The following is an 18,213-nucleotide window of genomic DNA, read 5'->3' as shown; positions in this document are numbered from 1 at the left end:
AGACAGGGTCTTGCTCTTTCACCAAGGCTGAGGTGCAGTGGCGTGATCATGGCACACCGTAGCTTCAACCTCCTGGGCTCAAGCAATCCTCCCACCCCAGTCTCCAGAGTAGCTGGGACTACAGCTGCACACCACAATGCCCAGCTAATTTTTTTTATTTTTATTTTTTTGTAGAGACTCTCATTTTGTTGCCCAGGCTGCTCTCAAACTTTTGGCCTCAAGTGATCCTCCCACCTTGGCCTCCCAAAGTGTTAGGATTACAGGAATGAGCCACAGCACTCAGCAATCATTTTTATACGTTGTCACAGATCAGCAGATGTTAAAGTTCAATCCACATTATGTGTGAGTCTGGTGTTTTTAAACAAAGAAACGTAAATATCATCTACTCTAAACGTTGTAGAAAATCCTACCAGGGACTATTACACCATATTTCAAGTTGACATCATTTTCACAGTGAGATATAATAAACACATGATTGACTTTAAAATCTTGCAATGGAAACATACCTGGTTGGCTGGGAAACCAGGGCATCTTTATGGAGTTGGTAACATGGAAACACATTGAAAGTACCAGGCTCCATAGAAACCCCTTCCACTGATGAAAAATCTTTTTCAACCAAACCAAACATTTCCATCATTTTAAATCCTAAAAAAAAAAAAAAAAAAAAGTAAAAAAAGAATAAACATAGGGAATATGGCACTTTAGAATTTTAAATTTTAATATTTTTCTACTAAGGATTTAAAAACAAAAACAGAAACCCCATCTCCAAATAAGAGGCATGTAATATATTTGTGTTTGAAAAGATTGTGACAATGCATACCTGCAAGATCAATGCCATCCTTGTGTACCATTGGACAGGCTGGAAAACCAAACAAACAAAATAAAACTCTAATTCGGATATTTCACAAACATACTCTTTCCCAGTCCTGAGAACAGGAAACTAATATAATCTTTCCAGAAGCTGATTGTGGAGAGAATCCAAATCAAATGTGACTATGGATTTCTGTGGTTTCGTAAAGACTGAAATGCGCTAAGGTCCCTTATTACAACTAAAGGGTCACAGCTTCCTTCTCTCCTGGGTTCATTAAAATCAATGGGTATTACCTGAGAGCATGTATTGGGACACATCTCCCTCATAATGTGTTGCCCAGATGAGAATTCTTAATACATTTTACATCTTAACACATTCTTAATACATTGAAAATTATTTACTGCATCTGTTTAAGCACAGTTGCTTTTAAACATAGACTCTCATCTGATTAGGAAAGGTTTTTATCAATCTAAACTCTAAACAAAGGAGGGGGGGTTTACTTCCATATGCTCAAGGCCATAAAACTTAATGTCTATATAACAAGCAGCACTGGAAGCCAATACGCTTTTCTCAGATCAAGACGGGATTCATTATTTAACCAGTATCAAATATTTCAGCCGTTAAGCAACATGAGTAAGTGCAAATTCCAAAGAACTAACTTGCTGATGCGGTTTCGCAGACAAAAGTAATTAACTCATCTTCGATTTTCTTAAAGGCGTCAAAGTCATCCACAAAGAAGACATGGCGTGCGCTGGGCTTACTGCCAATGCTAACCAACTCCGAGTAATCTGCGTCGGCCACACCAATTGCAAAAATGCTATAGCCTGTGGCAGACAGAGAACAGAGTTCTGATTACTTTAAATTGTACAAAACCCAAATAATGTAATATAAGACACGTCCAACTGTTTAAAATATGTTTATTTAGGAAGTCCTATGGGGGTGGATAATCCATTCTTTACAGTTCATCAGAGTTCTGCATGTATATATTTCATTATGTGATAATGATTCCATCATCCCCTAAAGAGATTTTCCATTTTAAAGAAACCCAAGAAGACCAAGGCCCTAATTTGTGCTTGAGACGAAATAGTTTGCATTTGAGTAATATCTCTATGGTTGCATATTTTTAAAAGTTATTTTAAAGTTATTTTAACATTTATGGTATGAAATATACTTGAAACAGAGACACTGAGCTTATCTCAGTTTTTTTTCAGAAGTAGAAACTGAGACATTAATAGGCCTAGCAACCTAAGGTGGGTCACCATTCAATGCTCGGCAACTAAATAGAACTATTATTTGCCATAACTTATGTAATGTAATCTTCACAGCGGTCCTGTGAGAATCTCCATTTTACAGAATAAGAGGCTGAGGAATTTCTGTAATAAGGTTCCTTCCCTGTATACACACACATACACACACACACACACACACACATATATATATTTTCAATCAATATATTTTCTTTTTAAAAAAAATTTACTTTAAATTCTGGGATACATGTGCAGAACATGCAGGTTTGTTACATGGGTGTACATGTGCCATGGTGGTTTATTGCACCTATCAACCTGTCATCTAGGTTTTAAGCCCTGCATGCATTAGGTATTTGTCCTAATGCTCTCCCTCCCTTGCCCCCCACTCCCGACAGGCCCCAGTGTGTGATGTTCCCCTCCCTGTGTCCATGTGTTCTCATTGTTCAACTCCCACTTATAAGTGAGAACACGTGGTGTTTGGTTTTCTGTTCCTGTTTTAGTTTTCTGAGGATGATGGTTTCCAGCTTCATCCATGTCCCTACAAAGGACATGAACTCATTCTTTATCATGGCTGCAGAGTATTCCATGGTTTATATGTGCCACATTTTCTTTATCTAGTCTACCATTGATAGGCATTTGGGTATGATTAAGAGGCTGAGTTGTTTCTGTAATAAGGTTCTTTCCTTGGTCCTTTTCTTACAGTACTCAGTTGCTAGAGTTCCTTATAAAGGGCATCCTGGATGTAACAAAAGAGTTAGAGAAAATAACCTATTTTCTCTAACAAAACAGTACAATTACAGATTTGTATACCAGAAAGTATTTTAAAAATTACACTGTCTAGTTCATACGAAGAAATATTTTAAAACATTTAAGTAATGCTGATATAGCCTATACATTTGTATTTAGAAAATAACAATTCTAACATTACATTTGGTAGCCACTATTGTTTATATATCTTACCATCTAATTGCATCTCCCTGGAGATTTTGTTCACATCATCTTGTGATCTTCCATCAGTTATAACCACAATAACCTTTGGGATGCCCCTTCTTGTACCTGACTCTGCTGTGAACAAGGAATCTCGAACATACTTAATTGCTTTTCCTGAAACAAAGAAAGGCAACAGTTTGATCTCACTCTCTCCCATTTTTGTTTTTCTGGGGAGGAAAGAGTGGGAACAAAGTTCTTAAATTAAGGAAAGAAAATCTTTTAAAAAATTACTATGCCTTAAAACAAAAGGTCACTTCAGTACTTACTAATAATGAATTACTTTGAGCCTTAGCTGGGCTTCTTTTGGTCATACCTGTTTTTGTATTTCCTCCTTTGTATGAAATGTGTTTAATTGCATCAAGAAGAGTCTCTTTGGTTTTGTAAGCATTTAGTTTAAATTCTGTTCTGGGGTCATCAGTGAACTGAACCATTGCAACCTGGAGAGAGAAGGTGTATTCATTTTTACACATATGTAGACTTCCACTGGGTCAGTAGTTTTAATTTCTTCATTATCTCATTACAAAATCTCCTTGGATTAAAATTTCTTTCATACAAGTTACATGCCAAATTTGAAGACAAATTAAATACATCTTTTCTTTTTTTAAAATTTTATTTTAGATTCAGAGGGTACATTGTGCAGGTTTGTTACATGGGTAAATAGCATGTCACTGAGATGTGGTATACAAATGATTCTGTCCCCCAGGTAGTGAGCATAGTACTCAATAGGTAGTTTTTCACCCTTCAGCCTCCTTCTTTTTTCCCCCTACTAGTAGCCCCTAGTGTCTATTGTTCCCATCTTTATGTCCACGTGTACTCAATGTTTAGCTCCCACTTATAAGTGAGAGTATGCAGTATTTGGTTTCCCGTTTCTCTGTTAATTTGCACAAGATAATGGCTTCCAGCAGCACCTGTCTTGCTGCAAAGAACATGATTTTGTTCTTTTTTTATGGCTGCATAGTATTTCTTGCTGTATGTTCACCACATTTTCTTTATCCAGTCCACCACTGATGGGCATTCCATGTTTGTTATTGTGAATAGCACTGCAATGAACATAGGAGTGCATGTGTCTCTAAGTACTTTCAGGAAGTAGTTTTCAAAAAATCTTTCAAGCATGTGGGATTTTTGCCACCTCATGTGACAGTTTAAAAATGGCAGCCTAAGCTCGGTAACTTGACAAATGTCCGAGAATCAGAGTTAGACTCTTTACAAAGATTTCCTTATGAAGCAAACCTATGAAGTAATTACTACTATTCTACTCACTCTACACTTGAGGAAACTGAGCTGCAAAAGACCAGTTACTTGCACATCACAAGAGTGGTCACTGGCAGAGTCAACAGTTGAAGTTAGGTCTATTCTATATCAAAATGTATGTTCTTAACCACTACTATACAAAACTTTCTGGCTTCAGTTCTTACAACTTGCTTTTATTCCTGTGGAACTTTTGGACCATTTTTAATTAATTGTTTTTAATTTGTTTTTCAGAATCACAATGTAAGAAGTAAAGATAGCATCTTTAGAGTGCTTTCTTTGTTTAAGTGAGCCTTAAGCTGCTACCAGTTTATCAGTCTACTGGACATGTCACCATTTTTATTAAGTCTCCTCCAATTCAAAGGAAATTTCCTTCTTTCTGATGTGCCTCAGCATGTTATCTATTCTCCTCTTTTTTAATAACCTATTTTTATTTTTTTTTATTATACTTAAGTTCTAGGGTACATGTGCACAATATGCAGGTTTGTTACATATGTATACATGTGCCATGTTGGTGTGCCACACCCATTAACTTGTCATTTACATTAGGTATATCTCCTAATGCTATCCCTCCCCTTTACTCCCACCACACAGTCATAAAAAAGGATGAGTTCATGTCCTTTGTAGGGACATGGATGAAGCTGGAAATCATCATTCTGAGCAAAGTATCGCAAGGACAGAAAACCAAACACCACATGTTCTCATTCTAGGTGGGAATCAAACAATGAGAACACTTGGACACAGGGTGGGGAACCTATTTTTATTTTCAATACTTTTGGGGTACAAGGGTATTTGGTTACATGGTTGAATTGTAGAGTGGTGAGGTTTGAGATTTTAGTGCACCCATCACCCAAGTAGTGTACATTCTATCCAGTATGTAGTTTTTTATCCTTCACCCACCTTCCACCCTCCCCACTCTGAGTCTCTAAGTCCATCATACCACCCTGTGTTCCTTTGTGTAGCTATAGCTTAGCTCTCGCTTAAAAGTGAGAACATACGGTATTTGATTTTCCATTCCTGAATTACTTCGCTTAGAATAATGGCCTCCATGCAAGCTGCTGCAAAGTGCATTACTTTGTTCTTTTTTATGACTGAGTAGTATTCCATGGTGTGTGTGTGCATGTGCGTGTGTGTGTGTATGTGTGTACATATTACATTTTCTTTATCTACTAATTGGATGATGGGCACTAAAGTTGGTTCTATATCTTTGCATTTGTGAATTGTGCTAAAATAAACATATGTTTCCTGGTATCTTTTGACATAATGACTTCTTTTCCTTTGGGTAGATAGCCGTTACTGGGATTGCTGGAACCAAAGGTAAATCTACTTTTAGTTCTTTAAGAAATCTCCATATTGTTTTCCACAGAGGTTGTACTAAATTACATGCCCACCAGCAGTGTATAAGTATTCCCTTTTCACCACATCCACACCAACATCTATTGTTTTTTGACTTATTATAATGGCCATTCTTACAGGGACAAGGTGGTATCTCATTGTGGTTTTAATCTGCATTTCCATGATGATTAGTGATGTTGAGCATTTTTTCATATGTTTGTGGGCCATTTGTATATCTTCTTTTGAGAAATGTTTATTCATGCCATTTTCCCATTTTTTAAAATGAGATATTTGGTTTTTTTCTTGCTGATTTGTGTGAGTTTCCTATAGATTCTGGATATTAGTTCTTTGTCAGATGCATAGTTTGCAAACATTTTCTCCCATTCTTGGGTTTGCTGTTTACTCTGATGATTATTTCTTTAGCTTCAGAAGGTTTTAGTTTAACTAGGTACCATTTATTTATTTTTGTTTTTGTTGAATTTGCTTTTGGAGTCTTAGTCATATATTCCTTGCCTAGACCAATGTCCAGAAGAGTTTTTCCCAGGTTATCTTCTATAATTTTTATCATTTCAGGTCTTAGATTTACGACTTTGATCCATCTTGAGTTGATTTTTGTATAAGGTGAGAGGTTGGGATTCAGTTTCATTCTACATGTGGCTATCCAGTTTACCCAGTGCCATTTATTAAATAGGGTGTCATTTCCCCAATTTACGTTTTTGAATGTTTTGTACAAGATCAGTTGGTTGTATGTATTTGACTTTATTTCTGGGTTCTCTGCTCTGTTCCATTAGTTTATGTGCTTACTTTTGTAACAGTACCATGCTGTTTTGGTAATTATGGCCTTGTAGTGTACTTTGAAGTCAGGTAATGTGATGCCTCCAGATTTTTTTCTTTTTGGTTAGGAGTGCTTTGGCTATGTGGGCTCTTTTTGGGTTCCATATGAATTTCAGGATTGTTTTTTCTAATTCTGTGAAAAACAATGTTGGTATTTTTATAGGAATTGCATTGAATCTGTAGATTGCTTTGGGAAGCATGGTCATTTTCATAAGAATTCTTTCAATCCATGAACATGGGATGCTTCCATTTGTTTGTGTCATCTCTGATTTCTCTTAGTAGTGTTTTGTGATTCTCATTGAAGAGAATTTCCATCTCTTTAGTTAAGTATAATATATTCCTAGGTATGTCAATTTTTTTTTTTTGCAGCTATTGTAAAAGCTATTGTGTTCTTGATTTGATCCTCAGGCCTTATCTCTTGTCTGAGAATTGATCGTTGGTGTATAGCAGTGCTACTGATTTGTATACATTGATTTGTAACCTAAGAGTTTACTGAATTTGTTTATCAAATCTAGGAGTCTTTTGGAGAAGTCTTTAAGTTCTCTAGGTATATGATCATATCATTGGCACACAGCAATAATTTAACTTTTTCTTTTCCAGTTTGGATGCCCTTTATTATTTTCTCTTGCCTGATTGCTCTGGCTAGGACTTCTAGTACTATCTTGAATAGAAGTGGTGAAAATGATTACCTTTGTCTTGTTCCAGTTCTCAGAAGGAATGCTATAAACTTTTTTCCATTCAGTATAATTTTGGCTGTGGGGTTGTTATATATGGCTTTTATTATTTTGAGGTATGTCCCTTCTATTCCTAGTTTGTTGAAAGTATTTATCATAAAGGGATGCTGGATTTTATTGAATGTTTTCTGCATCTATGAGATAACATATGGTTTTTGTTATTAATTCTGCTTATGTGATGTATCACATTTATTGACTTGTGCATGTTAAACCCTCTCTGTGTCCCTGGGATGATATTCACTTGATCACAGCGTATTATCTTCTTGATGTGTTGCTGGATTTGTTTAGCTAGTATTTTGTTGATTATTTTTGCATCTATGTTCACCAGGGATATCGGCATATTTTCTTTTTCATTATGTCCTCTACTGGTTTTTGTATCAGGTAATACTGGCTTCACAGAATGACATAGGGAGAATTCCCCTTCTAATCTTTTAGAATATTAGGTTGGTGCAAAAGTAATTGTTGTTTGCACCAATCTAATAGTTTCCATAGAATTTGTATCAATTCTTCTTTGAATGTCTGGTAGAATTTATCTGTGAATCCATCTGGCCCTGGGCCTTTTTTTTTTTTTTTTTGGGAAATTTTTTAAAATTACTGATGCAATCTCACTGCTTGTTACTGGTCTGCTCAGGGCTTATTCTTGATTTAATCTAGGAGGGTTGTTGTTTCCAGGAATTCATCCATTTCCTTCAGATTTTGTAGTTTCTATGTATAGAGGTGTTCGTAATAGTCTTGAATAATCTTTTGTATTTCCGTGGTGTTGGTTGTAATGTCTCTATTTTCATTTCTAATTGAGACTATTTGAATCTTCTCTCTTTTTTCTTGGTTAATCCAGCTAATGGTCTATCAATTTTATCTTTTCAAAGAATCAATTTTTTGTTTCATTGATCTTTTTTATTGCTTTTTGTTTCAATTTCATTTAGTTCTGCTCTGATTTTTGTTATTTCTTTTCTTCTGCTAGCATTGGCTTTGGTTTGTTCTTGTTGAACCAGTTCCTTGAGGTGTGACATTAGGTTGCCAATTTGTGCTTTTTCTGACTTTTTGATGTGGGCATTGAGTGCTATTAATTTTCCTCTTAGAACTTCTTTTACTGTATGTCAGAGGTTTTGACAACTTGTGTAAGTATTATCTTTCATTCCAAAGAATTTTTTAATTTCCTTCTTAATTTTATTATTAACACCAAAATCATTCAGGAGCAAATTGTTTAATTTCCATGTATTTGTATACTTTTGAGTATTCCTGTTGGAGCTGATTTCTAGTTTTATTCCCTTGTGATCTGAGAAGATGCCTGATATGACTTTGATTTTTAAAAATTTATTGAGACTTGTTTTGTGGCCTATCATGGTCCAGCTTGGAAAATATTCCATATGCTGATGTGAAGAATGTATATTCTGCAGTTCTTGTATAGAATGTTCTGTAAATACGTGTTAGGTCCATTTGTTCTAGAGTGTAGTTTGAGTCCATTGTTTCTTTGTTGACTCTCTGTCTTGACTATCTGTCTAGTGCTGCTAGTGGAGTGTTAAAATTTCCCACTATTATTGTGTTGTTGTCTTACTTCTTAGGTCTCGTAGTAATTGTTTTCTGAATCTGGGAGCTCCAGAGTTAAGTGCATATAAATGTAGGATTGTAATATCTTCTTGTTGGATCAATCCTTTTATCATTATATAATGACTTTCTTTGTCTTTTTATTTTACTATTGTTGCTTTAAAGTCTGTTTTATCTGACATAATAATTGCTATTCCTGCTTGCTTTGGGTTTCCATTTGCGTGGAATATCTTCTTTTATCCCTTTACCTGGAGTTTACACAAATCCTTACATGTTAGGTGAGTCTCTTAAAGACAGCAGATATTTGGTTTATGATTTTGTATCCATTCTTCTAATCTGTATCTTTTAAGTGGAGTACTTAGGCTACTTACATTCAACATTGATATTGAGATGTGAGGTACGGTCCCAGTCACCACGTTGCTACCTAAGTACTTTGTTTTCTTCATTGTGTTATTGTTTTATAGTCCCAATGAGTTTTATGCTTTCAAGAGGTTACATTCTGATGTATATCAAACTTTTGTTTCCAAATTTAGAACTTTTTTTTAGCATTTCTTATAGGGCTGGTCTGGTAGTGGCAAATTCTCTCACCATTTGTTTGCTTGAAAATGACTTTATTTTTCCTCCATTTATGAAACTTAGTTTTGCTGGATTCAGAATTCTTGGCTGATAGTTATTTTGTTTAAGGAGGCTAAAAATAGGACCCTAATCTTTTCTGTCTTGTATGCTTTCTGCAAAGTATCCATTATCCTCTTATGGTACTTCTTGTGCCCAAATTTTCTTAGCCATTCCTTCACAATATATCCCAAATCCATTTGTTTCTGTACCTCATTGCTACCACCCTAGTCCAGGCCACCATGATCACTCTGCTGGACCATGAGAGCATCTTCCTGACTGGTCTATCTGCTTCCACTCATATCCGTATTAGTAATTCACATGCCACAAAGCAGTTGAGGTAATCTTTTTTTCTGAAACACATCAGATCTTGGCTCTCCTTAAAACCTTCCAGTGACTTCCAGTTGCATTTATGATGATAATGAACTCCTTTGATGGTCCACAAGACTCAAGATGATCTGGCTTTTGCCTGCTTCTTCCACTTGTTCTATCCTCACACTCTCACCTACTATATTCTAGCCACAAGTTTTGGTGTATGAAGTTTCAAAACTCATTCTCATCTTGGGTCCTCTATACTTACCATTTTCTCTGTCTGGAAACTCCATCCTTAGATCTTCAAGTCTGCATCATTCACATCTCAGTTCAAAAGGCACCTCCTCAAAGAGGTCTTTGGTGACCATACAATTTAAAATAACTGTCACATACAATTTAGAGTAATCCCCTGACATCTTTAAATCACATCACTCTGTTTTCATAGCATACATCCCTACCTTGTGAATCTATTTGCTTGCCTGTTTATATCTGTCTCTGTACCTTTTCTCTTGTTTTTTAACTTTTCTTTTAGGTTTAGGGGTACATGTGCAGGTTTGTTAGGGAGATAAATTGCAAGTCGTGGGATCTGATGCACAGATTATTTTATCATCCAGATATACAGCATGTTACCTGACAGGTAGTGTTTCAATCCTCACTCTCCTCCTACCCTCCACCCACAAGTAGGCCCTGGTGTTTGTTCTTCCCTTCCTTGTGTCCATAAATACTTGATGTTTAGCTCCCACTTATAAATGGGAACTGCAGTATTTGGTTTTCTGTTTATGTGTTAGTTTGCTTAGGATGCCTCTAGCTTCATCCATGTTGCTGCAAAGGACATGATCTCATTCTTTTCCATGGTTGCATAATATTCCATGATGTATATGTACCACATTTTCTTTATCCAGTCTACTATTGATGGGCATTTAGGTTGATATCATGTCTGCTATTGTGAATAGTGCTGCAATGAACATACTTGTGCATGCATGTGTCTTTATAGTAGAATGATTTATATTCCTTTGGGTATATATTCAACAGTGGGATTCCGGGTTTGGGAATTCTGTTTTAAGTTCTTTGAGAAACTGTCAAAGTGCTTTCTCCAATGGCTGAATTAATTTACATATCTGTCAACGATGTATAAGTGCTCCCTTTTCTCCACAATCTTGCCAGCATCTGTTGTATTTTGCCTTTTTAATAACAGCCATTCTGACTAGTATGTCTTCTGTCCTTACTTTTAAGAATACGAGCCCCACAAAATTAGAGACATTGATTGACATTCATTATGACAGTATAGTACATGGCCATAACAAATCCTTGATACATATTTGTTAAATGAATGAGTTAGTTTCATGTTCCACATGATCTATAGTAAGGTGTTCCTTTCAAGATTTTAAAGTCCTTAAGGGCAGGGAAAATATTGTGTGTATCATTAAAAGAGACATTCTACCCTAGTATGTAATTCCCTGACATGGACTTTCTACCTTGTTTTAGTTTGCTGAACTCAGCACCTTTTAAGGGTAAGCATCCTCTGGAGCTTCACCAGGCATCAATAAACTGCTTCTAAACACATACCTGTCTATCTTTTCATTTAAGGTTGAGTCCAATCATTATAGTTCCTGACCTACAGTACCTGACAAGTAGCTGTAATAAGAGCTGGAGAAATAATTTCTAAATACATAGAATGAATGAATTATTTATTAGCCTTACTTGGGTTCCATCTGTGCCAATCTTGTTCAGGGCTCCAACAGTGCTATACAGAAAGCTGATGATCTTATTGAAATTGTCATCTCCAATGCTCCAGGATCCATCCACCATAAATACCAGGTCAGCCTTGGCCGCCTTACATACTGAAGACCAACAATGAATTTTGAGTCAGAGATAAGGGGAAAATTTAGTAGTTATTAAACCAGTAAGACAAATAATAGTTGCCTTCTGATAAGTGAAGCTCTTTTTCAAAGGGAAGATATAAACTTCTTAATGTTCATATTACAAACTCCTGTTCACTATGCTTCTTTGCTGTAATTACTCTTTTATATTCAAAGCCCCGTTTTTATTCATGACTAAGAAGCTTCTATTATGCATGTGGAAACAGAAAAAGAAAAAAAGTGTCCACCAACCACAGCCCAAAAGAATGAAAATGAAAGACTAGGAAAAGATGGGACTAAGGGGATTCAGAGATCAAAGTATCAGCAAACACTGTCTAGTGCCAACTGATTGGAAAAAAGGACACGCTATCGCTCTGTGCACCGTCCTTTTCTTATTGAATTAGCAAGTTAATGTCAGAGAGATTCAATCTCAGCAGAAAAGCATGTGCTAAAATGGAAACAGATTAACCTAATTATAATTTGATATTCATTTGGGCTGAAGCCCTAAACAAACAAATTCTAATCTTGGTTAAAAAAAAAAATTGTGTCTCTGTCCTTCTATTGCCCACAGATACATGTCAAGAAACGTACACTAATGCTAGCCAAGGGAAAGTATTATCAGCAGGTATTATAGATATCAATAAAGCAATCAAACAAGCAAAAAGAATTAAACAAAGCAAACTATACCAATAAAAACCTACTCTACTGAGAACACTTTTTAAAAGTTCTTTTATGTTATCATGTGCTGTTTCAGATTATCTATGCCTCTCCTCCTCTTCATTAGGGTTGATCATTGCAGTTGACTCTGTTTTATGATGAAGCAAACAATTTGCTCTTCAATAATCTGAATCTTTTAATCTTATGCCAATTGCACACAAATATTCTATGAGATAATGTGCCTTTCTCCTTGCTTTAAGGAAAACCTCACTTAGTTTTTATTTTATTAAGTACAACTTTATTGCCTTAAAGCTATTTACAATATAAAATAAACCATCTCCAAGTGAGCTAATACTCTAGGGGCGGTACAGATCTGGTGAAGCTGTTCTCATGAGTTCTGCAATTTATAAAATTTTACAAATTTGTGGTTTGAACTTAAAGCTGAAAGGAATAACAAGATCTGCTAATTATGAGTTTATAAACAGGTCCTCTGTTTCCATGGAAAGATAAAAATGAAAATTACGTTTCACTTTCAAAATGAGAGCAAATTCTATTAAAAAATACACTCAAAACGAAAAATTTAGTTAGTAAATCAAAGAAAGAAAATATATCAACATGCATGAAGGAATTACCTCTGGGGTAAAAAGTTGTGTTTTTAATGTTCTTCTTTTATGTTTTTTCTATGTTTTAATATTTGTTTAATAAATATTTAGTATTAGTTTAATAATACAAATTTATTGGCTTTTAAATTAAATATACCCAGGACAAACAAAGCCTAAAATACACAGTGCATTCAAGTTGTAAAAGCACCATCTAAAACCATCACAATGAAAATCTCAGAACCAATGTTCCTACTTTGTCAATCCTTAATCCCACAGACCCTTCCAGATCACATAAGTCTTCTATAAGAATTCATGAATGTTGATAGAATAATATCCATACTGAGCTATAAATAAAAATATTCTGACCTCAGAGCATTCTGTAATATCTGAATCAGAGGTGCCTAATTAGTAAATTTATCAATTAGGATTCTGTTTCCAGTTCCAATAGTGAGAATAACCATAGATGTTGAGACTAAAGAAGGCTAGATACGAAGCTGGAAGAAGAAAGAATTTGGCATTCCAGGTAGAGTGAATAGCATTCAAAGATGCAGGACAGCATAAGACATGTATGGCGAACCCTGAGTTGTACAATTTTGCTATTATATAATGTATTCTGGGAAATAATACTGCCAAATAGATTGATTCGTGAAGACTTTGCATGCCATCCTGGGATGAATGTGGAGCTTTATTAGAGTTCTTAATTGCCTGTTTCTTTGTGTCTTCCACTCTCTGCAGCATTTGAATCCACTGACTTTAAACTCTGAATAACTTATTTTTTATTGTTTCCCTGGTATGTAACAGGCACTTTAAGATGCATTATGAATGGAAGAACTCTTCCAATACAACCTTCTAACATGTTCCACTTTCTCCTCTCATTCTTCCAGTCCATCCTCCCTATTTCGCCAAAGTTACCATTCTTAAACATAGATTTCATCAGATCACCCTTCCTTCTTACAGATTGTCACAACATGCCATTACCCACAGGATAAAGCCCAAATTCTTAATTTTGTCACATTAACCACTCCATAACTCTATCCTCATTCTTTTCTCTTTAATGCCACACTAAAGCATTTATGATTCCCTAAATCCATTAAGCACTTGGATCACTCTTGACAACGAGTGCTATTCATCCCATTACTTGTCTCCCAAACTCATTCTTCAAAATGTAGATCAAATTCCTCTTCCTTTACGATTCATTAATCTGCAGCAACATTAACCATTACCACTTCTGGACTACCATAATACAACTGCTATTTTATAACTCATAAACTTGACTGGTATTTATCTAGGCAAGCACCCATTTCTCTTTAATACTAAAAATAGGCAGAGAGCAGCAATCACGTATTATTGTATTTCCCATGCCTACTATAAGAGCTTTGAGAATAAATAGTAGGATTAATAAATGTTCACTACTGAAATGAAAAAAATAATGATCACAACTTTGTTGGGGGCCTTTTTAAAGTTACCTTAATAGCTTAGGTAAAAGGTGATGAGGAACTGTTGTGATGAGGAAAGAAAAAACAACTGAAAAAGACACTTCAGAGGTCGGCTGGGAAACTATTATCATACCTGAGAAATTACAGACTGGATTTTCACTTACAAATTATGTAACTATTCTTCCTTAATGAATGTTAACTGCTCTCATATTTCAAAAAATTAGTATTAAGCATTCTGTTAGTAAATCCACTCTTTGTGTGCAGAACTGATATTAAATGGATATCATTCAAGCCCATCATGGTTGATAAGCATTTGTATTAAGGAGAAAATTAGGTAGCACAATAAATATACTTTATTAATACCCTGGTTTTAAATGAAGAGGCAAACAAAACCAACACAAATCCTAAACCTAGAATCAGATCATTATTCTATTATTATTTTACCTTCTTTTGCTGGTGGAATGGTTGGTGGAAAAGTTGGTGGTCGTGTAGGAAGTGATTCTGTAAAGGAAAGGGAGAAAGGACATCAGTTTGCCATCTCATCTGTGGGAAAGAGAACAAGGTCATGGAGTACTAAATATTCAGGGGAGTCAATGATTTTGATAACTGTCTTCCCTGAGAATTTAATGAGTACTATAAATCAGCCATAGCCTGTGAAAACTGACTCCATCTATCCTCTCATCCTCACACTGAAGGCTTGAAATGCCATTTTGCCACCATTCAGTTTACCCAGCAGGAGTCAATGAAATCAAACTGTCAACTACAAAGTGGTTCTAATGTTGATTTAAGGCAGGAATCCTGCCAACCCATTTGAAAGTTCATCTCCTGTTGCTTTCACACACACAATAAACTTCATTTCCATTCTGCCTAAGGATTGACCATCAATCCTTGCTCAATAGCACTTTTCCCTTTCCATCCTGCATCCCCCAGGATATTGGTCACCAGTGGACTCTGATTCATTCTGCTCTGCTCAGACTGCATCTGGAAATGTCTTTTGGTTTTGAGGACCAAATGTAACATTGGCAGGCTAAAGTGTGTTTGGATCTTTTCAACCTGGATTATGTGGGAAGAGAAGTCCACGTACTCTGCAGAGGTGTGGCTTGGTTAAAGGATCTGGGGACAGTTAGATCAGAGGAGTGATTATCAATTCTCATTCCAGCTCATGTGGCAAAGCACCAGGAAGTTTTGGTGTCATTAGGCAAACATAAAACACAATGTTATTATGTATTCATTTCTAATTCCTATTTGACACTAAAGACCTAAGAAAAACTAAGAAAATTCTTCTAGTTATTCCAGTTAAATACTCAGGAAAACCCTCCACTAATCATAGCCATTCACAGAGGGGAAGTCTAGCCTCAGGCGATACTGAGCACCAAATAGCTAGAAGGATTTGAGCTCAGGCAGACTGATCATTTGCCAAGAATTTTATAAACGGTAGTTTCTTCATTGTCAGGAAGGCTAAGAGGTAAGTTGTAAGGTCTCTTCCAACTTTAAGATCCAATAAAATAAAATAATTTAAATAAAATGATTCAACATTAAAAGAATGAGGTAACTATATATTACTAAATGAAAAAATATTCAATATGATTATTTTGTGAAATAGGTCACAGAATACCATGGCATAATCTCATTTGTGAAAAATAAAACTTATACACACATAAACACACACACACACACACACACACCTTTTACATTTTATATATATATGCTTTTTATTTTTCACAAATATGTATATATGTATGTGTGTGAAAAGGAAATATTTCTGAAAAGGAAGAACAAGAAAAGAGGGAGGTTGACAATGCACTTTATATATTTCTGTTTTACTATTATGGATATATATCACTGTTATTTTTAAAGGTAATTTTTGAAGCTTAAAACTCTCAAAATTTAAAAACTGAGACTTTTTTTGTAACTAGGATTGCAAAACTTTCTTTAAAACCCCACAAAATGTTTCTAAAGCCATTTAAAGAATTTTAAAATTTGTGTAAGTAGTCATCTTAATAATTGTGCATCTTCTTTAATAGGGAAAATCAAGGCATCTCCTAAGTCTGGTCAATAAATCAAGAATGAAATCAGTAAAAGAGTATGGCAGCCAGATTAATATGACTGGGCAGAACATCTGGCCAAAGAATCTCTCAGGTAAGAAGAACCACAGTGAACTGGGGACACATGTTTATATTCTATATGTGACATACAGATTGTCCCTGTCTTCAAGGATGTGAGGGGCTGTCACTCAGAGAGGGAGTAGTCTTTACCTGCATTGCTTCGAAAGGCTGAACCACAGCCAACGGGTAGAAGCTACAAGAAGACAGATGCCTCCAACATAAGGAAAACATTTACATCAAACAGAGCTATCCAAATTGGATTTAACCCTAGGTTAGTAGTTAACCAGTGTGGGGTCAAGGACAGGAGAAGCTGAAGTAGATCAGGGGTTCTAAACACAAATGTTTCTAGGGGTCAGGTGAGCAATCAATAAGCACAAAGAAAGTGTAAACATTAAGGTGCTGTAGCAAACTTAAGCATACATGCACTGTCTAAACAGACAGCACTTGGTTCCAGCAGATTGGCACCATGAAGACAGACACTTAGTGTTGCAAGATATTCTGACTTTTCAAAAACTACTTTAAAACTTAAAAAAGTATGGCCCAGAAAAAACATGCCTGATAGTGAGATCTAGCCTTTAGTTTATGACTTTTAAGAAGATAATAATGGTAACAACAGAAAGTACTTGCTCAATGACATACAGGTTGAAAAGCTCTTCAATGAGTATTCTTTTATTGGTTGTTTACTGCCACCACTTGAGGCAAGAGAGTAGTTAATTTTATTGATGAGTGAAAAGCTCAGAGATGCTGAATTGCCCAAAGCCATAATGCTAGAAAGGGGCAGAACAAGATCCTCAAACCAACCATTTGACTCTAAGTCTTGTGTACTACCAAGTTCCTATTAACTTCAAAACTATATGATTTACAATCCATAAGATGGAATTCTAATCAGCAATAAAAAGAAACAAACTACTGACACAATCTATAACATGATAAACCACAAAAACATATGCTAAGTGAAAGATGCCAGATGCAAAAGACTACATATGGTGTATTTCCACTTACGTGAAATGTCCAGGAAAGGAAAATGTATAATAAAAGAAAGTAGATTGCCTGAAGCTCAGGGTGGGAAAGGAGATTGACTGCAAACAGCAGGAAAGGTTCTTTGGGTTGATGGAAATGTCCTGAAATTTAATTGTAGGGATGGTGATACAACTCATTACATGTACTAAAAATCATTGAACTGCACACTTAAAATGGTACTTAAATTTTATGTTACGTAAATTATACCTCAAAAATACAAGTGGAATATGAAAATACGGCATATTTAAGTGTCCTGAAATAAAGTCTTTGTATTACATAAAAGAAGATGATTTAATTTATTATACTTTTATCCTCTCTTTTTGAAGGTTACACGTGCATGATTTCCCTCTGCAAGTGCCGGAGAGGCTGGAAGAGCTATACACAGGCAGTAATCCCTTCTAAATGCCATGTACGTGATAGAGGGGTCACCAAGAAAGCCCATTGCCCAACACCTATTCAGACACAAATCCTCCTGGAATTTCAAGTTTAAATTCAAGATACTGAGTTAAGCACACAAATGTCCCCCAGAATTCACTACATTTCAAACCATTTTAATGTTTGTGCACCCAGGGTCAAGAATCTTTGACTAGAAGTCTTTTCAAGAAGTTGACACTCTCCTTGCTCTTTGGAACATGTTAAAAGAGGTTTGTTTTAATTTTATACTTTGCCTTTCCCTTTAGTGCATCACATCTGCAGTCAGCTTGGAAAAAGTGCAAGAGCTTCTTAGGCAAGCAGTAACTCTAGGGTCAGCTAGTTGGAACATCTTGGCTCCCTTCCCATCCTCATGGCTGTGGTAATATACCATTGTTTTAATGTCAGAGCCAAGTCCTCAAACTGCATTTGACACTCCACATACCACAACAGTT

General features: G+C 35.7%; 1 protein-coding gene across 3 annotated transcripts in view; it reads right to left on the bottom strand.

Moving 5' to 3' along the window:
• Positions 1 to 18,213, bottom strand: part of COL14A1 (collagen type XIV alpha 1 chain) — a 251,894-nt gene that overhangs the window by 92,803 nt on the left and 140,878 nt on the right. For all 3 annotated transcript variants that reach the window (XM_008001445.3, XM_008001446.3, XM_008001447.3), the window contains exons 25-31: positions 14,667 to 14,723; positions 11,370 to 11,509; positions 3,362 to 3,485; positions 3,019 to 3,162; positions 1,471 to 1,635; positions 821 to 859; positions 507 to 645 (exon numbers count right to left, since the gene is read on the bottom strand). In XM_008001445.3, coding sequence (XP_007999636.3) covers positions 507 to 645; positions 821 to 859; positions 1,471 to 1,635; positions 3,019 to 3,162; positions 3,362 to 3,485; positions 11,370 to 11,509; positions 14,667 to 14,723 — 808 coding nt within the window. The remainder of the gene's footprint in view (positions 1 to 506; positions 646 to 820; positions 860 to 1,470; positions 1,636 to 3,018; positions 3,163 to 3,361; positions 3,486 to 11,369; positions 11,510 to 14,666; positions 14,724 to 18,213) is intronic.

Source organism: Chlorocebus sabaeus, chromosome 8 (genome assembly GCF_047675955.1).
Source record: "Chlorocebus sabaeus isolate Y175 chromosome 8, mChlSab1.0.hap1, whole genome shotgun sequence".
Lineage (NCBI taxonomy): Eukaryota > Metazoa > Chordata > Mammalia > Primates > Cercopithecidae > Chlorocebus > Chlorocebus sabaeus.
Note: the sequence above shows the minus strand (reverse complement) of the source record. Positions and strands in the feature narration are given on the sequence as shown.